The sequence below is a fragment of the Callithrix jacchus genome, chromosome 16, assembly GCF_049354715.1.
Source record: "Callithrix jacchus isolate 240 chromosome 16, calJac240_pri, whole genome shotgun sequence".
In the NCBI taxonomy this organism is placed as follows: domain Eukaryota; kingdom Metazoa; phylum Chordata; class Mammalia; order Primates; family Cebidae; genus Callithrix; species Callithrix jacchus.
The window spans coordinates 72,631,122-72,652,622 of record NC_133517.1 but is presented as its reverse complement, the minus strand read 5'-3'; the positions used below and the strand labels follow the sequence as shown (position 1 = coordinate 72,652,622).

The 21,501-nt window shown below is 46.0% G+C and overlaps 1 protein-coding gene and 1 long non-coding RNA gene across 5 annotated transcripts in view; one reads left to right on the top strand and one right to left on the bottom strand.

Annotated features, from left to right (window-relative positions):
* Positions 1-1,326, bottom strand: part of MTSS1 (MTSS I-BAR domain containing 1) — a 189,518-nt gene extending 188,192 nt beyond the window's left edge. For all 4 annotated transcript variants that reach the window (XM_035277395.3, XM_002759238.7, XM_002759239.6 and 1 more), the window contains exon 1: positions 735-1,326. In XM_035277395.3, the coding sequence (XP_035133286.1) occupies positions 735-806 (72 nt within the window). In that variant the 5' untranslated portion in view covers positions 807-1,326. The remainder of the gene's footprint in view (positions 1-734) is intronic.
* On the top strand, positions 255-19,412 carry LOC103788633 (uncharacterized). Its single transcript, XR_004735462.3, has 3 exons — positions 255-579; positions 13,139-13,277; positions 13,473-19,412. It is a non-coding gene; the product is annotated as an uncharacterized LOC103788633 (long non-coding RNA).
* Positions 19,413-21,501: the final 2,089 nt, after the last annotated feature.

Below are 21,501 nucleotides of genomic sequence, written 5' to 3'. Positions count from 1 at the left end.
AAACCTAGAGTGTGTGTGTCCGTTTGGGTCTGGGAGGGCGAAAGACAGTTGTTTTGGGGACCCCAATCTTGCCTAGCGTCTCAGCTGGGGGGAGGCGGGGTCCCTGCAAGGCTGCCCCGGGAACTCCGGCCCCGCGTCCCGCAGGAGGGCGGAGGGAGAGCACGCACACTTTCGCCAGCTTCCAAACGGCCCAATTAATAACTAATTTGCCGAGATCCCCCACTCCAAGTAGACCTGACGGCCAAGAAAGGACTGGCTTTCCCTCTCAGTCTCCTAGGCTGGAGGACTCCTTCCTGCAGCTGGGCAGAGCTCCCCTCCGTCCCCACCACCGCGCCAGGCGCCCCCACCCCGTGCCCAGGGGAATCAGGTGTCCGCCCGGGCATCCAGCCCCCGCGGGACCCAGACACACAGTTCAAGGGATAGACAATGGAAAACTTGGAGCCGGTGCCCTGAGCCCCCGGGGAAAAGAGCTGGTGCCACCCCCCGGGACAATGAGCGGGGAGACGGAGTGGGACAGCCGACACCCCCCAGAGAAGCCGCCGGCCCAGTGACCCAGCAGAGCCCGGAGCAGCGCCCCGGGTGAGCAGGTGACACTCGGGCCGGGGAGCTCCCGCAGGTGGCCCGTGGCCACCACGCAGGGAAGGGCCGGGCGGCCGGCCTGGGGTGGAGGGAAAGCGCGGCGGCGAGGTCGGCGCGCGGCAGCCGGCGCCGCAGCCGCACCCCCGGCGTCCTACCTTCATGTCGCTGATGATGGTCTGGAAGAGGCCTCCGAGCGCGCTGCATTCCTTCTCAATCACAGCCTCCATTTTCCCGGCGCCGGCAGGGCGAGGGCACACACGCGGGGCCGCTGAACTGCGCGCGGGGCCGGGTCTCGCTCACCCCGGGAGGAATTTCACCCTCCGGGAGACCCACCTCAGACTCGCAGCCTCTTCTGAAGCGAGGATGGGGTGCACGAGACCGTCTGTTCTCTGCCCAAAACAATAACAACAGTAATTTAAAAAGCCAAACTGCTCTGTAGGGTATTCGCCTACAAGCAGCGCTCGGCTCCTGGCCTTAAAAATGCCGGGAGAAGACTGACAATCAGGCCACCACTGGTGCCCACTACGGAAACGGCAAAGCCCATCTTGCTGCAGAGAAAATCGTCCGCTGACCCGAGGCTAAAGCCATTGAAAAATGCAGGATTTTCCAATTTAATAAGTATTTTTGCAATTTAAAAAAATCGCCCAAAAGCAGAGCGGGTCTGCTCGCGGCGTCCAGATCTGTTGCTCACAGCAGCGGCCGCCGCCTCCTTTTCACTCCTGCGCGCCCGGCCCCGGCGCTCGCTCTGGCTGGGCTCCCGGGGACGTTCGGAGGGGCGCACACGCGCTCGTGGCCGTGCGTCCACCGCGGGGGCGCGGGAAAGGCGCGCTCTGGCGGCGGAGCGTCCTACTCACGCGGGCGGGTCTGGGAGCGCGCGCACGAGAGGCGCGTGGGGCGCCCGCCGTAAAGAGGAGCTAGCTGGTCTGCCGGCGGGCGGGCGGCGCTGGGCGGGAGCCTCTTCCTCCAGTACTCACCGGGCACCCTCTCCTCCCCCTGCCGCCCGTCGCAGCGCTGAGGGCGTGTCGGCACCCGGCCTAGCGAGCGCCCACCCTCCAATGGCTGCGAGCACCCGAGACGGGGGGGGGGGAGCGGGGGCGGGGTGCACCGCCGCTCCCCGGGGACTTGCACGGGTGGCGCGCCTAGCCCAGAGCCGGCTTGTAGTGAGCGCTCTGTAGGGCGGGAAAGCTGCTGCTGCTGCTGCGGCCTTCTGAGAAGACACCCATTCTCTGATGTCAGGACTGCAACGCCGAGTTCTGATTGCAAATAGCCAAATATATAATTAAGGAGAGTTCGGGGCCATATTATCCTGCCATAGGATGCCTAGTTCGATAAAGTTGCAGGATGCTGGGAAAGAGGATTGATTTGCTCTTGCAAAATGAATGGAAACAGCGTTAGAGCTTCTGTCCACGGTCCATCAGTCTATCGAGATTGCTGACTGCCTGTGACTTGGACGGTTGATGGTTTTCAGGCCCACTGAGAGCAGTGGCGTTGGTATGACCGCAGGGAGCCCTCCTGGGAGGTTGAACCTGCAAAGAGCACAAATGTCCCCGGGTTGATTTGGGGACCTAGCGTTCCATTTTCACAGCTCCACTGCCTATCTGCATAGCCAGGAGCCCTCATTCAGATGAATGCCAAATGGGCCAGAGGGAGGAGAATCAAATGAGCAACTTTTAAAAGATCTTAAAGTAGAAGCACCTAACTCAGGACCTTTCCTTTGACCTTCGAACCAACCACTTGAAGCACCAAAACACAACAACAGGAAAAAGACTGGGGGGAGTGGGGCCAAAAGAAACCAAGTGCAAAATTGTCAGATTCACTCCCTAATGGGAAAAGGTCTGGCTCTGAAAACTTGATGGATCAAAGGGATGCATGGAGTTACATAGCACAGCTGCAGAAGATAATTTTCCTCTAGATCCCTCTGCCCAACTCTTAACTGCAAGCCGCCTTCCCCACCTGTCTCCCAGAAATCACCGTGAAGGGTGTTACCTTGGGAAAGTAACTGATCTCTTGATTGCTGGATCCTATCCCCAAGGGCATTCGAATGCATCGGACTGGGCTTCACCTTGCCAATACTGGGTGCTTGACACACAGTTTGCTACCAATCATTATTGTGACTTCAATATTCTTGGTATTTTAACGATCAGGATGACTGCTTGTAGAGCCAAATTGCCTGGCTTCAAACTCCACTTTACCACCTACCAACTGTACGCCCTTGGGTATGTTACTTAACCTTTCTGGGCCTCAGTTTTCTCATCCATCCGTAAATGGGGATAATGATGGCTCCTACCTGATAGGGCTGTTCTGAACGTCACATGAGCTAATCGATGAAAGCACTTAAAGTGGAACCTGGCATCTAGTGAATAATCATTCGATAAATTTTATCAGCAGAAGAAGCAGAGATGAGACCAAGGCTCATGTCCAGCCCTGGCCCCAGAATGCCCATTTCAGTTCTATAAAATTGGCATGCTGTCCCAGGGACATTGCTGAGGGTCCACTGTGTACAGTCGGGCATTTTACATGTATTATGGCTACTTGAAGGAAGTAATCATTCTGGTCCTCGTTTCACTGTTGGAAAGACTCCAACCCTCGTTTTCTGACTCCCATGCCCCAGGTCTCCCTTCTACCCAACCTCCAGAACTCCTGGAATAAGGGGCCTTAGACCGGTGACACTTGGTCCAGCTTTCCTGCCACATGCTTAAATTTCAGTGCCCCTAATACCCCAACTTTAGCAGTGTTGGCCAAGCACACCTCCCTTGTGGCCTTTTTTCCTGGGTCTCTACTGGCCTCAGGCCTGACCACCAGCCCCTTGTCTCTCATGAGAAAGTGAAGCATCCCAAAACTCTTTGAAGGGAACACTGGAGGCCAGGCCGGTGGCTCACGCCTGTAATCCCAGCACTTGGGGAGGCCGAGGTGGGTGGATTATGAGGTTAAGAGATTGAGACCATCCTGGCCATCATGGTGAAACCCCATCTCTACTAAAAATACAAAAATTTCCTGGGCATGGTGGCACATGCCTGTAGTCCTAGCTACTGGGGAGGCTGAGGCAGGAGAATCACTTGAACCCGGGAGGCAGAGGTTGCAGCAAACCAGATCGCACCACTGCACTCCAGCCTGGCAATAGAGCCAGACTCCATCTCAAAAAAAAAGAAAAGAAAGGATGTCCATAAAAGTGTTCCCAGACAAAGGAAAGTGGAAGGAAAACCTGACATGTTTTTTGGGTGGGGACAGAGCCTTGCTCTGTCACCCAGGCTGGAACGAAGTGGTACGATCTTGGCTCACTGCAACCTCCACCTCGGAGGTTCAAGCGATTCTCCTGCCTCAGCCTCCATGTTGGCCAGACTGGTCTCAAACTCCTGACCTCAGGTGATCCACCCACCTTGGCCTCCCAAAGTGCTGGGATTACAGGCGTGAATCACCACGCTGGGTCAGCTGTCATACATTCTTTCCTTGTTTTTAGATTCTTCTTTGTTTCTGGGTGTTGGGGACTTCCCTTCTTTTAGACTGGCTCTGCGACTATTTAAAGAGATTCTGATTACATTTTACCGACTATTTATACATGGCTGTGGCAGCAGGGGGGTTCAGGTTGTAGAATCTGCCTCTGTGACAATAGGGTGTCCCTTTTTTGTTGTTTACATGATAAAATGTTGGGTTTTGTGTAATGTATAATATTTTACACTTTTAGGTAAACTCAGATACCTCTGACAGATTTGAAATAACCAAATATATTTCTGAATTGCTTCATATAATATGTAAAAATAAGGTTTTCAAAAATAACATGCCTTTCCTGCTCTTTTATTGCTACTCTGACCAGACCCTTATCTTACTTATAAAATATATGTTTTTCTCATTCTGCTCATATGGTAGAGAAAGAGCTAAGCCTCAGAAGTCATGAGAGAGATCAGGTCCCGGACAGTCTTGGTTTATAACTTGCAGCAGGGATAGCTGCTCCCCTGACAGCCCAGTTCTCCACATCGAAGCATTGCAGAAGGGAAATTAGGCAGCAGGCAGCTTGGGAGCACATAAACAAAGCAAAGGAGACTGGATGCTCCTGGAAAAACAAGCGCAGCTTAGCACAGAGCACATGCTCAAGAAATGTCTCAGGAACGGAACCCAACCTGGTTCCTACCCCACTAGATGGCAGACACAAGGTCTTGGCGACCTAGAACCATCAGATGCGACCTCTTCTTCCTCAAACAGTCCTGGAGAAAGACAAAAGATTGCGACTTCTTTCCCCTTTCAGCTCTTCCCTGTGAAACCATCCCCACTATTTGACTCCCATTATTGGAAGCTACAAACTGGCCTACAGAGGAGTTTTTTAAAATTGGGAAATCTAAAAATATTTAGAAATTGGGAAAGTTCACCTCCCAGTACAAAGTTTCAGCACTTCCAGGAAGATAGGAACATGTGGCAATTAAGGGCTCACATTCCCACCTGGCCTAGGCCTGGGGGGCAGCTGGTGCTTGGGGGAAGAACTTGTTCTTTATGCCACCCCTCCCCACCCCTGTCACCCTCTTCAGCCTTGCTACTAATCAGTTCATCACCTTTCATTGGTTTCCTGCCTCAGTGACGCATTCCGGACACTGGGGTTATAGTTTGGCATTTTCCAGCCTGCCATCAACAAAACACATACAAAACATCTCTTAGGGTGAGTCACTATGACAGATACTTTTAATCGATCCTTGCTAATTTCATTTTCAAAAGGGGCCTGTTTCTAAATGGAAACTCTTATATGCTGACTACTCCGTAATTTGTCTAAGGAATTTAATGACTCGGATCAGAAAGAATTCTCTTATAGGTGATCAGGGCAAGCTTAAGCCAATTTTGTTTCATAGATGAGCTATGGTAATGATCATATACAAATAACTAACATTTAGTATATACTTACCTTGTGCCAAATAGTATCCTAAGAAATCTCACTCGACCTTCACAAAGCCTTAGGAGTTAGCACTTCGATTATCCTTATTTTACAGATGAAGAAACTGAGGCACAGAAGGTGGGTCGGGAGGCGGGGAGGAAGCAATGGAGCTGGAATTCAAACCCAGCAGCTTGACTCTGAGCCCACGGTCTTAACCACTTCACGTAACTGCCTCTAATGCAAAGACCCCTCACAGAGGTCAGAAGTTTCACAAACACTGCCTTAAGTCTCATAGCAACCTGGGAGGCCCCACAGAGCAACTGGCTGTGCATCAGACTCACCTGAGGAGCTTTTAAAACATACTCAAGTTTGGCTGGGTGCGGTGGCTCACATGCATAATCCCAGCACTTTGGGAGGCTGAGAAGGGAGGATCACCTGAGCCTGGGAGCTCAAGACAAGCCTGGGCAACATAGTGGGACCGCATCTGGACAAAAAAAATAGCAGGCTGTGATGGCATGCACCTATAATCCCAGCTACTCAGGAGGCTGAGGTGAGAGGATTGCTGGAGCCCAGGAGGTCAATGCTGCAGTGAGCCCATTTCACAACATTGCACTTCAGCCTGGATGACACATTGAGACCCTGTCTCCATTAAAAAAAAACCCAAGCTTGAAGCAAATACCATAATGGGGTAACATTTGGGAAATCTAATGAAGGGGAAATGAGATATCTTTGTACTATTATTGCAACATTTCTGTAAGTCTAAAATTACGTCAAAATAAAAAAAATTAAAAAAAAGAATGAATTAGAATAATATTCATTGACCTGGAAGGATTTCTGCAGAAATTATTGTGTTCATAGTAAGATTCAGAACAGTGTGTGTTACGTGATCCTGCTTCTGTAAAGCAATGAACAAAATCCATCCACACATACCAATCTGCACATGCACAAGCGTCTGTACGTCCTTATGTGATGACGGAATAAAACATACATGATACATTCTTAAGAATTCCACAGCCGACCCCTGCCACAGGGGAAGTTGAATTGTTTAGAAGTAGAACCTGGTCCTGGGTACTTTCATTCAAAGTTCCGTAGGTTGGCGGGGCACTAGACTCAGGCCTATAAACTCAGCACTTTGGGAGGCCGAGGCAGGCAGATGACGAGGTCAGGAGATTGAGACCATCCTGGCCAACATGGTGAAAACCCGTCTCTACTAAAATGAAAAAAAAAAGCCAGGCATGGTGGCATGCTCCTGTAGTCTCAGCTTCTTGGCAGGCTGAGGCAGGGGAATCTCTCGAACTCAGGAGGTGGAGGTTGCAGTGACCCAAGATCACTCCACTGCACTCCAGCCTGGCAACAGAGCAAGACTCCATCTCTAAAAAAGAAAAACAAGGCCTGGCACGGTGGCTCACGCCTGTAATCCCAGCACTCTGGGAGGCTGAGGCGGGTGAATCACGAGGTCAAGAGATCGAGACCATCCTGGTCAACCTGGTGAAACCCCGTCTCTACTAAAAATAAAAAAAATTAGCTGGGCATGGTGGCGCATGCCTGTAATCCCAGCTACTCAGGAGGCTGAGGCAGGAGAATTGCCTGAACCCAGGAGGTGGAGGTTGCGGTGAGCCGAGATCGCGCCATTGCACTCCAGCCTGGGTAACAAGAGCAAAACTCCGTCTCAAAAAAAAAAAGAAAAAGAAAGAAAAACAAATCCCTACATCAGGATTCTTAATGTTGCCACACATTTGAATTATCTGGGAAGCTGTGAAACAGCCCGATGGCCAGGGAATAGCCCAGGACAATTAAATCAGACTCACTGGGAATGGAGCCCAGGTATGGGTGTTTTAAAATGCCCAAGGGGATTCCAATGTGTAGCCAAGTTTGAGGACCAGGAAGGGTCCCTGGTGCAGCCAGAGTTGAGAATCACTCCTGAGGAACAGGGGAACTCATGTGTGTGGCCTAGTCTACGACAGGCATTTGACATCCATTTGCATCTTAGGAACAGCCTGCGAGATAGGAACTCCGAGGAAATAGAGGCTGGCTACAGAGATCAAATAGCCTGCCAAACATCACAGAGCTAGGAGAAGGCAGTGCACACACGAACCCCACCATCCACTGGGCGATTTGGCAGGAAGGCGAGGAGAGGAGTTGGTTTTTTGTTTGTTTGTTTTTTAAGATGAAGTCTTGCTCTGTCATCCAGGCTGGAGTGCAGTGGCTTGATCTCGGCTCACTGCAACCTCTGCCTCCCAGGTTCAAGCGATTCTCCTGTCTCAGCCTCCTGAGTAGATGGGACCACAGGCACACCACACCCGGCTAATTTTTGTATTTTTAGTAGAGACAGGGTTTCATCATATTGGCCAGGCTGGTCTCGAACTCCTGACCTCGTGATCCACCCACCTCTACCTCCCAAAGTGCTGGGATTCCAGGCATAAGCCACCATGCCCAGCCTAGGGAAGTTATTTTGGGAAGACTTCATTGCCTCTCAATCTCTCTTCTCCAAGACACAGGGGTTGAAATCTCTTTAGTAGAGATTGTTTCCTTTCAGTTCCTACTCGTAGGAGCTATTAAAAACAGTAACAACAAATACTCATGAAAGGATTTGCATGTTAACAGGATCAGGATGTCTGCCCAGTGAGTACTTGATGTTTTGAAAGGAGGGGAAAGTCAGAAAGATGCTCAAATGTGGGACAAGAATTAATGTAAGGGGGTAGGTCTAATCTTTTGCCATTTTCCTGCTCAAAATCCCTCCCTTCACCAGGCTCATCCCAGGCCTTATTGAAAGTTTCAGGTGTGGCTGGGCACAATGGCTCACGCCTATGATCGCAGCACTTTGGGAGGCCGGGGCGGTTGGATCACTTGAGGTCAGGAGTTTGAGACCAGCCCGGCCAACATGGTGAAATATCATCTTACTAAAAATACAAAAATTAGCCAGGTAAGGTGGTGGGCACCTGTAATCCCAGCTGCTCGGGAGGCTGAGGCAGGAGAATCACTTGAACTCAGGAGGCAGAGGTTGCCATGGGCCGAGATTGTGCCACTGCACTCCAGCCTGGGCGATAGAGCTGAGACTCAGTCTCAAAAAAAAAAAAAAAAAAAGAACATATGACAGCTGATGCTTCAACTGCCCCAAGAGGAGTCCTTGCTTTCAGTAATCCAAGGCCCTGGCCTGCATGTTCACCCCCAAGCGGGACCAAAAAAAGCGTCCCCAGTCCCAAGCAAGTCAGGGACATGCCACTCAGAGCCACCTACAGAGTCGGGATGCCCGGTAACTGCTGCATTTCAAGGGCAAGTGGATGACACAGCAGCCTGCTAGTCTTGGTATCGGATCTGGGTAGAAGTGAAAAGCATTCAGTGAAAATTTGTGACAGAGACCTGCACCACACCTCATTTAGGGGTTCCAATTTGTCATATCTTGAGTGGATCCAGAATACCTAAGATTAAAAGTAGTGTGAAAAATTGTTACTGGTCTAAAATAATCCTGGACAACCCAGAAGCAACAAATGAGAAATGGCTCTGAGGGGATCCACCCTCAATCAATCCTCCCAGGATTTCCACAGAAAACCCCCTGAAATGAGCTTGTAATTCAAAACTGTACAGAATTGATCAATACAACTGAGCGCAGTGGCTCCCGCCTGTAATCCAAGCACTTTGGGAGGCTGAGGCAGGCAGATCACAAGATGAGGAGTTTGAGACCAGCCTGGCCAACATGGTGAAACCCCGTCTCTACTGAAAATACAAAAATTAGCTGGGCATGGTGGCGTGCACCTGTACTCAGGAGGCTGAGGCAGGAGAATCCCTTGAACCAGGGAGGCAGAGGTTGCAGTGAGCCAAGATCGCACCACTGCACTCCAGCCTGGGCAACAGAGAGAGACTCCATCTCCAAAAAACAGAAAACCAAAGAATTGATCAATACAGGGCAACAGTGCAGTCATCACGCTCAAGAATCAGCAAACTCCCTGCAGGATTCAACCCACAAGAACTGAAGATAATTGGTCAGTCTGATAGAGGTAAGTAAATTTAAAATAATGCAAATATAAAAGAATACAAAAGCAGACACTATGAAAAGAGAAAAGCATTGTGGAAAAGGAATCAAATAGAAATTCTAGAAATGAAAAAATTATAGTCACTGGAATTACCATGTATATTTGAACTATATACAGACGGGTTAGAGAACTGAATAGACGTGGAGCTGAAAAGGGAATTGTTTTATCAGGAAATTCAGAAGGAAGCCCAGAAATGAAGAAATATTAATAGAAAATAGACAAAAGAGGTTAAGAGACGTGGACATGAGAATACAGCATATTGCTAGTTCCAGAGAAAATGGGAAAGGGGAACAGATACTCCAAGAGCTATTGCCTGAGAATTTTGTAGAGTGGAAATGCATCAATCCTCAGTTTTGGGGAGGACAGCAAGTTCTGAACAAGATAAGCCAAATGAATGGATTTTTTCATACTGAATTCTCATACTGAAAATTGTGATTTGCAGTATATACTCATTTCCTTCAAAGTGACAAAAAACCCTTATAATAAAAAAGACTAAAATTGTATTTGTTGTAACGTCCTTGTTGCTGGGAGGTGTGGTAAAATCATTTATTCGCAGGATGTGGTGTAACAGAAATGTGCAAAACCAGGAGTCGGTGCGTAATGGTTCTTTGGAAGACATCTAGCAGGATGGCTGTGCTGACCACGCCCTTCCTTTCAAATTTATCTTTCATGCTTCTTATCTGGAGTTTTGTGTCTGTAGGGTACAGGCAGGAAACAGATGGCCCACTCAAACTGGATATGAAGGAAGTTTAAGACTGTTTGCAAGGACATGGGCAGGGGGTAGGGAAAACTGATGGTGCAGCTCCGGGGTCCAGCAACAGTGAGAAGCCATCACCACTGCCAGGAGAGGGCTGGAAGAGGGGTGAGCTGGCACCCAGAGAGCCACCTGCACAGAGAGGGCTAAGTGTGCGGCAGGAGCTGTGGCCCTCTGAAGGGCCCTGCAGCCAATCTGCACAGCAAGAACCGAACCCCAACAGACATTTGTCCAGCAGAGTCCTGGTTTGCTCCCATCGTTCTTTCTCAAAAGTACCACGGTTTGGACAATAAATGGTTGATCACTAGTACAAAAGTGCCTGTTGGTACAGTCCATACAGAACAGCTTTCTGACAAAGCAAAGCAGAGAAGGATGGAGAGTGAATTGGGGGGTCAGGGAAGCAATGGAAAATATTCAGCATGAACATCTACTGCTCGGTAGTAAATGTCTTGTTGTTTTTTTGAGACAAGGTCTGGCTCTGTCATCCAGGCTGGAGTGCAGTAGCACAATCTCGGCTCACTGCAACCTCTGCTTCCCGGGCTCAAGACATCCTCCCACCTCAGCCTCCCAAATAGCTGGGATTACAGGCATATGTCACCAGGCCCAGCTTATTTTTGTATTTTTTGTAGAAATGTGGTTTCAGCATTTGCCCGGCTGGTCTTCAACTCTTGAGCTCAACTTAACTGAGCCTGCCGCAGTTACTGAATACCCAAGAGAACAGTGATGGTGGGCAGGGGAGAGGAGGGTGGGAAGTGGGGGGGTGGGGGATGGAGAGAGCAGGGGGATTTTTCTTGAGAAGAAACTGTTAGGCTCCCTCTTTAGATTTTCACTAAGGGAGGTTTGGTTTGTGGTAAAGGGGTGAATTTAGGCTTCTGAGCCAGGAGACATTTAATCTGTCTGCCTCAGCTGTCTGCCTCTCCAAGTGCTAGGATTACAGGCATGAGTGCTAGGATTAAAAAGACTGGCTATGTCTTCTTAATTAAACCAGCTTTATTGAGACATAATTCACATACCATAAAATGCACCCTTTTAAATTGCAAATTTCAGTGATTTGTAGTATATTCACAATTGTCCAACTATCACCACGGATCAGTTTTAGAACACTTTTATCACCCCTCAAACCAACCCCCTACCTATTAGCAGTCACTTTCCATGTCTCCACAATCTCCCTTGTCCCTAGCCCTAGGTAACCGCAAATCTACTCTGTCTCTATGGATTTGCCTATTCTGGACATTTCACACAAATGAATCATATAATATATGGCCTTTTTTATCTGGTTTCACTTAGCATAAGGTTCTCAAGGTTTATCCATGCAGCAGCATGGGTCGATACTTAATTTTTTTATGGCTGAATAATATTTCATTGTGTGATTATATCACATTTTGTTTATTCATCAGTTGATGGATATTTGAGTTGTTTCTACTTCTTGGGTGTTACTAATCAAGGTGCTATGAACAGTTGCATGAGTGAACTTTCTGTGTGGTCATGTTTTCGATTATCTTGGATATATACCTATAATGGAATTGCTGGGTCATATGGAAAATCTATATGTAACCTTTTGAGGAACTTCCAGAGTGTTTTCCCGTAAATGTTTTTTTATTTCTTATAATTAATAAGGTTTTTTACAGCATGAAATGGTAGAGGCATTGTCCATCTGTTTGAAACAGTTGACATTATCCAGCCACGTGAAAAGATCTGGCTGCTGTGAGGTCCCCTAACAGTCACTGTGGTGTGGTAAATCTCTCTATTCCCTAGCTATGTACTCATAGCAGATTGTTTATTGAGTCTTCAAATAGCATGATTTTAAAGATTTTAAAATTTGTTTTGGAATAAACCATTATTTGGATGTTTCCAGGCAAGAAAACATCCTAAGACACTCAGGCAAACAAAATCATATTAATTAATCGTCAATTAATAGTCTGACTATGTCAGTCTCTTGTAAGTTTGGCTAGTAGGAGTCTGTCACTGAGAGCTTAACTCTGGATTTATGGGCAGGGCCAAGATTCTGTTCTTTTGTGTGTATTCTGGTTTGTTTGGCCAACAGAGTATATTAAACGGCACTGGCAGACATTGGAGAAAGATGTTGAACACCAGCAGTTTGGCATCTATCATCTTTGCTCTGCCGACTTTATATATTTAAGTAAACTGGGTGGCTCACAGCTTCCGCCCCATGGCAATTCTACCAGAATGCCTGCAATTTCAAGAAGTTTTACTTGTGCAGACAGCAGACTTTCTTCTCCTAGGTCTCGAGCTTTTCTTTGAAATCAACAACAGAAACATCAACATGGGAGCCTTATTTTTAACAGGGGCAGTGTGTCAGATGGAATGGGCATGGGGTTTGAAGTCATAGAAACTCAAGTTCAAATTCTGGTGTTTCGGTGTTTCAGCTGTGTCCCTGAGCAAACTACTTGACTGGCCCATGCCATTGCGTAAAAGACAAAATGTAATGCTCATTTCGAGGTCTTGAGAATTAGAGAAAATATGATTACTTAGCTTAGTCTGCAGCAGTTACTGAGTGCCCAAGAGAACCGTGGTGGGTGAGGGCAGGGCGCAGGGGGATTCTTAACAAGAAACTGTTAGGTTCCCTCTTTAGATTTTCGATAAGGAAGGCTTGGTTTGGGCGAACAGGGGTGAATTTAGGCTTCTGAGTCAGAAGACATTTAATCAATTGTTTCAAAGCAGTTCAGCCTTGTTTACTTTTAATAATGGGTGTGTTTGCTTTTAATAATAAGAACCAGACCCAGCCCTTCTATTTTCTGAAGGTGGTGAGCAGACAGATGATTGTGACCTGGAGTTCATCAGTAATCTTTACAGCCACAAGTGGCCAGCAGCCACGGGCAACAAGTGAAAACAGGTTTTGTACAGGGAACCATTTCATTTGCAGGGTGGGTAATGCTATTTACCTGGGATCCTATCCAGCAGCTTCAAAGGTGATGGCGGCCATTACCCAACTAATAAGCACAACATCCCCTGGCTCCCCGTCCTCAAGGCAGGAAGATGCTGTGATGCGCATCAGGAGATGGAGGGAAAAGAAATGACTTGCCCACCTGAGTGACAGGTGAGTCACAGCCTCTCTGGGCCTTGCTTTCCTCATTTGTAAAATAAGAGGGTTGGTGCCTTCTGGGTGATGTCTTCCATCTGAGTCTGACTGACCTGCAGGCCTGATTTTAAGCTCTGTGGGTTCTTCATCTGTTTTAGGTATCTAGACATGTATATCTGTCTCTGTGTGTAAGTGCGTGTTTATGTGTTGCAGAAACAGTTGGGAAAAGAGATTAAGGAAGAGATGATGCTGTTGGCTCCAGGCAGTGACTCAAGGAGGCATTCATGGTGAAAGAAGAAAGACCTTTCTCGGGTGATGCTTCATCTTCCCCCATGTGCCCTGACACCCCTTGATGTGTCTATAAATACAAACAGCAGGAGGCCCGAATTACTAGACAAAGCAGGCAGCCACAACCTGTTCTTCTTCCCAATGGCCACTGGGGCAGTTCCTTTCCCCCAAAACTTGTTGTTTATATTTATTTTACCCTAAAGCTATTTTAACATAAACCTATTGAAATAGGAGAGGGCTTCCCATCTGATACCTCCACAGACATGTCTTTTCTAGAACAAGTTTAAGACTAATCGTAAAACGAAAATACGCTGGGTGCGGTAGTTCATGCCTGTAATCCCAGCACTTTGGGAGGCCAAGGCCGGTGGATCACAAGTTTAGGAGTTTGAGACCAGCCTGACCAACATAGTGAAACCCCATCTCTACTAAAAATACAAAAATTAGCCGGGCATGGTGGCGTGCGTCTGTAGTCCCAGCTACTCAGGAGGTTGAGTCAGGAGAATCACTTGAACCCAGGAGGCAGAGGTTGTGGTGAGCCAAGATCCTGCCATTGCACTCCAACCTGGGCAACAGAGCGAGTCTCTGCCTCCACGCTCCGCCCGTCAAAAAAAGGAAAACAGATTTCCACAAAGTTGTTCTTTATAATCTAATTTTTTTTTTCTGACAGGCAGCTTAATACTTCAAAGGGCAACCCGTTCCTTTATTGGATACAACTAATTGTTTGAGATTTTCTTCAGCCTGAGTTGAAATTTTTCTTCCTTCATCAAAGTGAAGGAAGGACCTTGTATACAAGGAAGGTCTTTGTATAAAGGACCTACCTATCGTGAAGGTACCATCTCTCTTTAAACTTTATCTCCCAAAGGAGAAATATCTATAGCCACACAATTCATGTACATTTTAGTCATTGGGTCTCTATGACTATTATCATTATAGAAAATATTCTAATATAATAATAATTTGAAAACTGGATTTTAAGAATTCAAATTTAGAAATAGCAGTTTTCTCAAGAGACTCATTCATGAATATGGAAAGATCCTTTATCAAGTAATCCCCCCCGGGGGTCCTTTAAATAGCAATCTTCTTCATTTTGATTCAATTTGTAGAAATCCCATTTAGATGCATTACTGGACCACCACATTGTGTAAAGGAAGGTAAATTGTGTGTTGGGTAACCATTTGGCTCTCTCTTTCTTCCCAACTTGTGACTAATTGATTTTGCCATTAATTGGGATTTCCCCTAGAGACCATTTGATCTGTTTGCAGGATGAGCAGGGAATTAGGGCAGCCCCTCCAGATGGGATGGCTTTCAATAAGCAGACAGTGCAAAGGGGCATCAGAGTGATACAGAAACGATTAATTGAATAACTCACTTGAAAATCATGTGCTGCTTTAAAGACCCACAAGCTAAGTAAATACCTAGGTAAAGACTTTACTGATCAAGTAAGGCTCCCTGTTGTCGCCTGGTTGAGAACAACGCCAGGAAAAAAAAAATTTAAGAGCATCCCATGAGTGGATACTATAAAATATAGGAAGCGCAATTCTAGGCAATAACATACTATAATCCTGATAACACTCACATTCACACTCTACATAATTTATGAAGCATTCTCACAGATACTGTTGCACATCTCACACTGACATAGGGGGTGGGTTGGCTGTGAAAGAGCAGAAACAGGCTTGGAGCTGTGGACCTCTCAAAGGCACAGAACTAGTAAGTGGCAGAAATAGTGCTAGAACCCAAAACTTCTGATTCTAAATTTCTTAACAACACACAGCACCATCTCCCCAGTGCACCACAGCTAAAACCACCTTATTGGACTCTTGTTTTACTCTGGAGAAGAATGCATACTGACTGAGGACTCTGCTCCATGCCTGCTAAAATATCTGACATTTGAGGACACAGATTGCTAGATTGTGTCAAGCAAGATTGCTACCTGCCCAAAGCATCTAAGTCCTGGGATACATGCCTGCATTATTTTCTGATATTTCTAAAGCAGTGGATTCCTTTCTATGGGCCGTGAAGAGAGGGTCCTCCATGGAATGTGCTGAAGGGATTCATGCATCCTTGAACCATCAAGTCTTGCCTATGGAGGGACTGAATGTACAAATGGGCAATGGGCAATGGCCAGACCATATATAAAAGTAGAACTTGAACCCCAAACTTGCAGCAGCCTACCCAGGAAACCAACCTCCTTATCCACAATAACCAGCCCAGAACGCCAGCTTACTCTAAGTCAGACTTGCAGGAAGCCAGAATTGCTATCCCTAGTAACAAACCGGGACACTAAACAATAACTTCTGTAACAATTGACCCAAAATGGCAGGATTTGATTAATAGCCGACAGCCTTCCTGATTTTTGTCCCTGTTTCCAATTCAGGTTCAACCAGAGAAAGCAAGAGATGCACCCTAATCAATCACATAGGATGCCCCACTTCTGGGTAACTGGCTCCAGCTTCCCCAGGACAACAGCACCCAATCAAGGCACACTGAAACCTTCCCTTTTTCCCATTTGATAGGTTTTCCCACTTCTCTTCCTGCTTTTGAGTCTCTTTAAGAATGAGGATTTGGTGTTTGACTCCCTTGCTATAGCGAGCTTAGAATAAATAGCTTTTGCTTTTCTCATTTGGTTTGTCTTTGTTTATGTCCACAGTATAAATCTGAGAAATTGTATGTCTCATTCATACATATACCCTTCTCTCCAAATATTTGTAGCTACTGTTGTGATGTACAAAACACAAATTCAGTTAGAATGCACAATGCCTAGCCTGTGGAACCACTAACATTTTACTTTGTGGTATGATGCATTAACCCCCTGCATTAATAAAGAATAAAGTGCATTTATAAGTACTAGTTTTTAAAAATACTAAGTGTAAAAGCACATTGCGAAGCAGCACTTATATTATTATCCCAAATTGTAGACACAGTAACAAATATCATGGTGGCAAAGAAAACGAGTTCTGGAGCTCAGTTGCTGAGATTTGAACCCTGTTGAACAACTTGCTTCGTTGGACCATGTGCAAGTTTATTTGCTGTTCTGTGAGCCTCAGTTTTCTCTTTTGTCAAATGGAATCTAATAATCCTATGTCAGGAACGTGATGTGAGGATTAAATTAAAAATATAGGCAAGATATAAAGCACGTGGCAAGTACTTTGCTCATTGCAATATTACCTACTAACGCTACTGTGATCATACAATATGCAGAAAATGATCCAGAAAAGACACAAGAGCAGTTGTTGGTGACAGTTATCTCAATGGGTGGCATAATGAGGGACTCCAACATTCTACATGATACATTTCTGTATTATTTGTAGTATTTTTACAAGTATGTGTTAGTTTTATACAGATAAATACAATTTTAAATGGTTAAAAATGTTCTCGTATTTAAAAAGCACATTGGGAGCCTTTGTGTTAAATTATGCAGTGCAGACACAGAGAACCAAAAGGCTATGTGTGGTGGGAATAGTGAGGTAGGATGAGAACTTTCTAGAAAAGGAGAGAAAGGAGAGATCCTATGGAGCCGAGCTGGGAACCAGGCTGGAGAGGAGAGGGAATAGCTGTTCAGGAGCAGCTGTGTATGTAAACTAGACACAAGACTCTATTTTATCTAGAGTTTTCCTTTTCTTGCCTTTACAAGCCCTCTTCCACTACCTCTAGCAGTCAGCTTTATCCCCTGAGAGGATTTAGGGAAATGGAAGGAGAGGTACTGACTTTGTCTACCTCATAAGAAGGGGACAAAGGGAACTATTATCCTGACCTTTCTATCTCTCCAGGAAATGGGTGTCTACCTCCTCTTTGCATTGTTTACTAAGAAGTGCTATTCAAGTGATTCTTCCTAGAATAGTGAAAGATGTTTCTAGAAGGCTTGCTTTCTCCCTGACACAGAGAAGCAGCCAGGAATTCAATTCTTAAATATCAAGCTTTTAAAGAAAATTCCATTTCACCAGGCAATCTACCATGCACGTGAGAACAGCAGCTGCTTCATATACCGGTTGTAAGATGTGATCCAGACGGTGTAGTGAAGCTGTTCACACAGGGGCAGGCACAAGGTAGGCACACCTTGGATATTCGTGTCTTAGTCTGTCTTCTGCTGCTGTAACAGAATACCTGTGATGAATTAATTTATAAACAATAGAAGTTTATTTGGCTCACAGTTCCAGAGGCTGGAAAGCGTAAGAGCACGGTGCCTGCGTCTGGGGAGGGCCTTCGTGTTGTGTCATCTCATGGCAGAAGGTGGAAGGCAAGAAAGGGTGACAGTGAGCAAGTAAGAGGAGACCAGACTCACTTTTAGAACAAAGCTACCCTTGAGATAAAGAACCCACTCCTGTGATAACAATGTTAATTCATTCTTGAGGTCAGAGCCCTCTGACCTAACCACCTTTTATTAGGTCCCCACCTCCCAAAAACTGTTGCATGGGACTAAATTTCCAATACATGAATTTGGGGGGACACATGCAAACAATAGCAATTTACAAATAATGGCCAAAACGTGTTGAGGATTTAACTGGTGAACCCAAGAGCTGAAATGGGGCTCCAGCCAGCCTTTGCCTTCAAGAGGCATATTAGTCTATTCTTATGCTACTAATAAAGACATACTCAAGACTGAGTAATTTATAAAGAAAAAGAGATTTAATGGACTGGGAAGCTGGTCTTGTTTTCTGTTCAAATCTTCAACTCATTGGATGAGGCCCACCCATATCATGAAGAGCAATCTCCTTTACTCAGAGTTCACCAACTTAATGTTAATCTCACCCAGAAACATCCTCTAAGTTGACACATCAAGTTAATCATCACAATCCTGAATGGATTCCAGGGTCCTGCTTTGGTTTCCCGTGTTGTTGTACCTGGAAAATTACCTAAGGGTCTGACCCACTTATGAACCCTGCCTTCTAAGTTTCATTGCTTAAACAAAGGCAAGTAGGATAAAGAGAGGAGTAGAAGTGGCTGCAAAATGAACGTTAGTGCACACTGACTATCTAATGGTTTAGTCCATTACACTGCGTCCAATAAGTGAGCTATTAGGCAGCCGATACAATCATAATTATGAAGGCTGTGTGGAAACAGGATTGTTTTAAGTTTAATATGAGATGAAAGAAAGCAGAAAAAAATTGCAAATATAGTTATGACTGTGTGATGTGTATTATGTAGTCAGATTAGACAGGAATAAAACAAAATGGAAATTGTCACATTGAGATGACAAAATTACTTATTTATTTAACAACTACATGTTAGGTGTTGTCTGCTACATGCCAAGCACAGTTCTAAGCCTTCAACTTTCTGTCTCTACAGATCTGCCTACTCCTGACATTGCATAGAAATAGAATAATAGAGGCCGGGAGCAGTGGCTCCCAGCACTTTGGGAGGCCAAGCGAAGACATGTGAAGAAACAACTGTGAGATTTTTTTCTCTTTAAAAATTTGCCTAATACCCACTAGAATAGTCATAGTTTTAAAAATGGACAATAATAAGTGCTAATGAGGATGTATGTAGAGAAATTAGAACTCTCAGACATTACTGGTAGGCATAAAAATGGTACAGTCTCTTTGGAAAATAAGTATGCAATGTCCAGGGCAGGCAAATAAATCCCTAGAGACAGAAAGTGGATTTGCAGTTGTTAAGAGCTGGGGGAGTGGGGAGGAGAGACCAGGGAGTGCCTGCTAAATGGCATGGGGTTCTTCTTGGAGGTGATGAAAATATTCTGGAATTAGTGGTGCTAATTGTACAACTCTGTGGCTAATTATACACTGTGAAAGGGTGAATTTTATGGTAGTGAATCATATAGCAATATAGCTGTTATTAACAATGGCCTAATGGTGTTGTTATGTTGCTTTTACAAATAAAATGTGTAATTAATGTTTTTTTAAAAAATAGTCTGCCTGTTTGTTAAGAAGTGTATGTCTGGTTCTTCAATAACAGTGACATGGCCTCAACTTACTTCAGCCAAATTCTGAGGACACCATCCAGGCAGGTTCCTGGTGTGGGCCAGGAAGTCAAGAGAAGGGAAACAACAGCTTTATTAGCTCGTTCTTGCACTGTTAAAAACACCTGAGGCTGGGTAATTTATTTGGAAAAGAGGTTTAATTCGTTCACGGTTCTGCCGGCTGTACAGGAAGTAGGGCAGCATCTACTTCTGAGGAGGCCTCAGGAAGCTTCCAGTCATGGCAGAAGGGAAAGGGGAAGCCAGCATCTCTCAGGTCCAGAGCAGGCAGAAGGCGGGTGGGAGGCCCCACACACTTTTAAACGACCAGACCTCATGAGCACTCACTATCATGAGAACAGCCCAAGGGGGAGACCCGCCCCTGTGGTCCAATCACCTCCTACCAGGCTCCACCTCCAACATTGGGGATTTCAATTCAAAATTGAATTTTGGGGAGAAACACAGATCCAAAGCACCAGCTATCACTCCCAAGCCAGGATTTCAGAACCCTGAACAGCTTCACACAGAGGGTACAAGTTTGGGAACTGAATGATTAATATACCCTCGCAGTAAACTGGGCCCAAGATTAAACAATAAAAACAATACTAATGAAGGCTGCTAGTTTGAGAATATTCAGTCTCACAGTAACCCTGTAAGACATGTTCTGTCATTAGCCTTATTTAACAGGGTGAGGAACTGAGGCCAGGAAAAGCCAAGTAATTTGCTCAAGATAGCAAAACTAGCAAGGGGTGGAGTTAGGTGTGCCCCAGTCCATTCCATTAGAGCTTGACATTTTTTTTTTTTTTTTTTGAGATGGAGTCTTGTTTTGTCACCCAGGCTGGAGTAAGTACAGTGGCACAATCTCAGCTCTCTGCAAACTTCGCCTCCCAGGTTCAAGTGATTCTCCTGCCTCAGCCTCGTGAGTAGCTGGGACTACAGGCACATGCCACCATGCTCAGCTAATTTTTTGTATTTTGGTAGAGACGGGGTTTCACCATGTTGGCCAAGATTGTCTCAATCTCCTGACCTCGTGATCCGCCTGCCTCGGCCTTCCAAAGTGCTGGGATTATAGGCATGAGCCACCACACCCGGCCTAGAGCTTGACTTTTAATCCTGGTTGCCATCTGCCTTGGTAAACCCTTGTTCTTTTCGGCCATGATACAGGTGATACAATGCTTGTGTTACTGCTTTTCTGTTTTAGTCGAGGGGCCGTAGTCCCATGTAGTTGTGTTTTGAGTCGGTCTCCAGCAGCCTGAAGAAAGAGGCTAGGTCGGAACCCAGGAGGCTGGGTCCCAGTCCAGATTCTGCCACCAAATGCACATGTAGCTCTCAGATGAGCCCCTCTTGTGTTGCCATAATACACAGCTCTGCTCATTCTCAGCGCATTTGTCATTACTTGCTCCAGACTGGCCTTCTCCGTCCCTTTGGCCTGCACTGATAATAATACCACAACTAGAACTCACAGAATGTGGCTCTGTTCTGAGTGTTTCATGTGCATTATCTCATGCAAGCCTCACTCTGACCCCATAAGGAGGCTGCTATTAGTATTTGCTTTTTACAGGTGGGGAAACTGAGGTATGGCAGGGTTACGTAACTTGGCCAACATCATCATGCAGATGGTATGATGGAACCAGGAATCTACAGAGGCAATTTGATGCCAACTTCAGAATGTGGAGGCTCATGGTATCACTCTACCTCCTACAATGTCAACTGTATATGGGCAGAGGTATGGCTGCCTGGTCACCACTGAATCCCCAGCAATTACCTACCTCAAGGCCTACTACAAGGCACAGGCCTAACAAGTATTAAGGAAAGACTGACTGACTGAATGAATGAATGAATGAATGGCTTCTATCCAAGTTGCACAAGGGCTAACCTAACCTCCCATACACACTGGAAGTTAATACTGTTAGTCTCCCTGATTCATTTACTCTGTTTTCTCCATAGGCTGTGGTTATTGTCAACAAGCCAAGAGAAAGGCTTCACTATACACCGTCATTCATATACTCCCCACTTTCAAGTTTTTGTTCATATATTCCT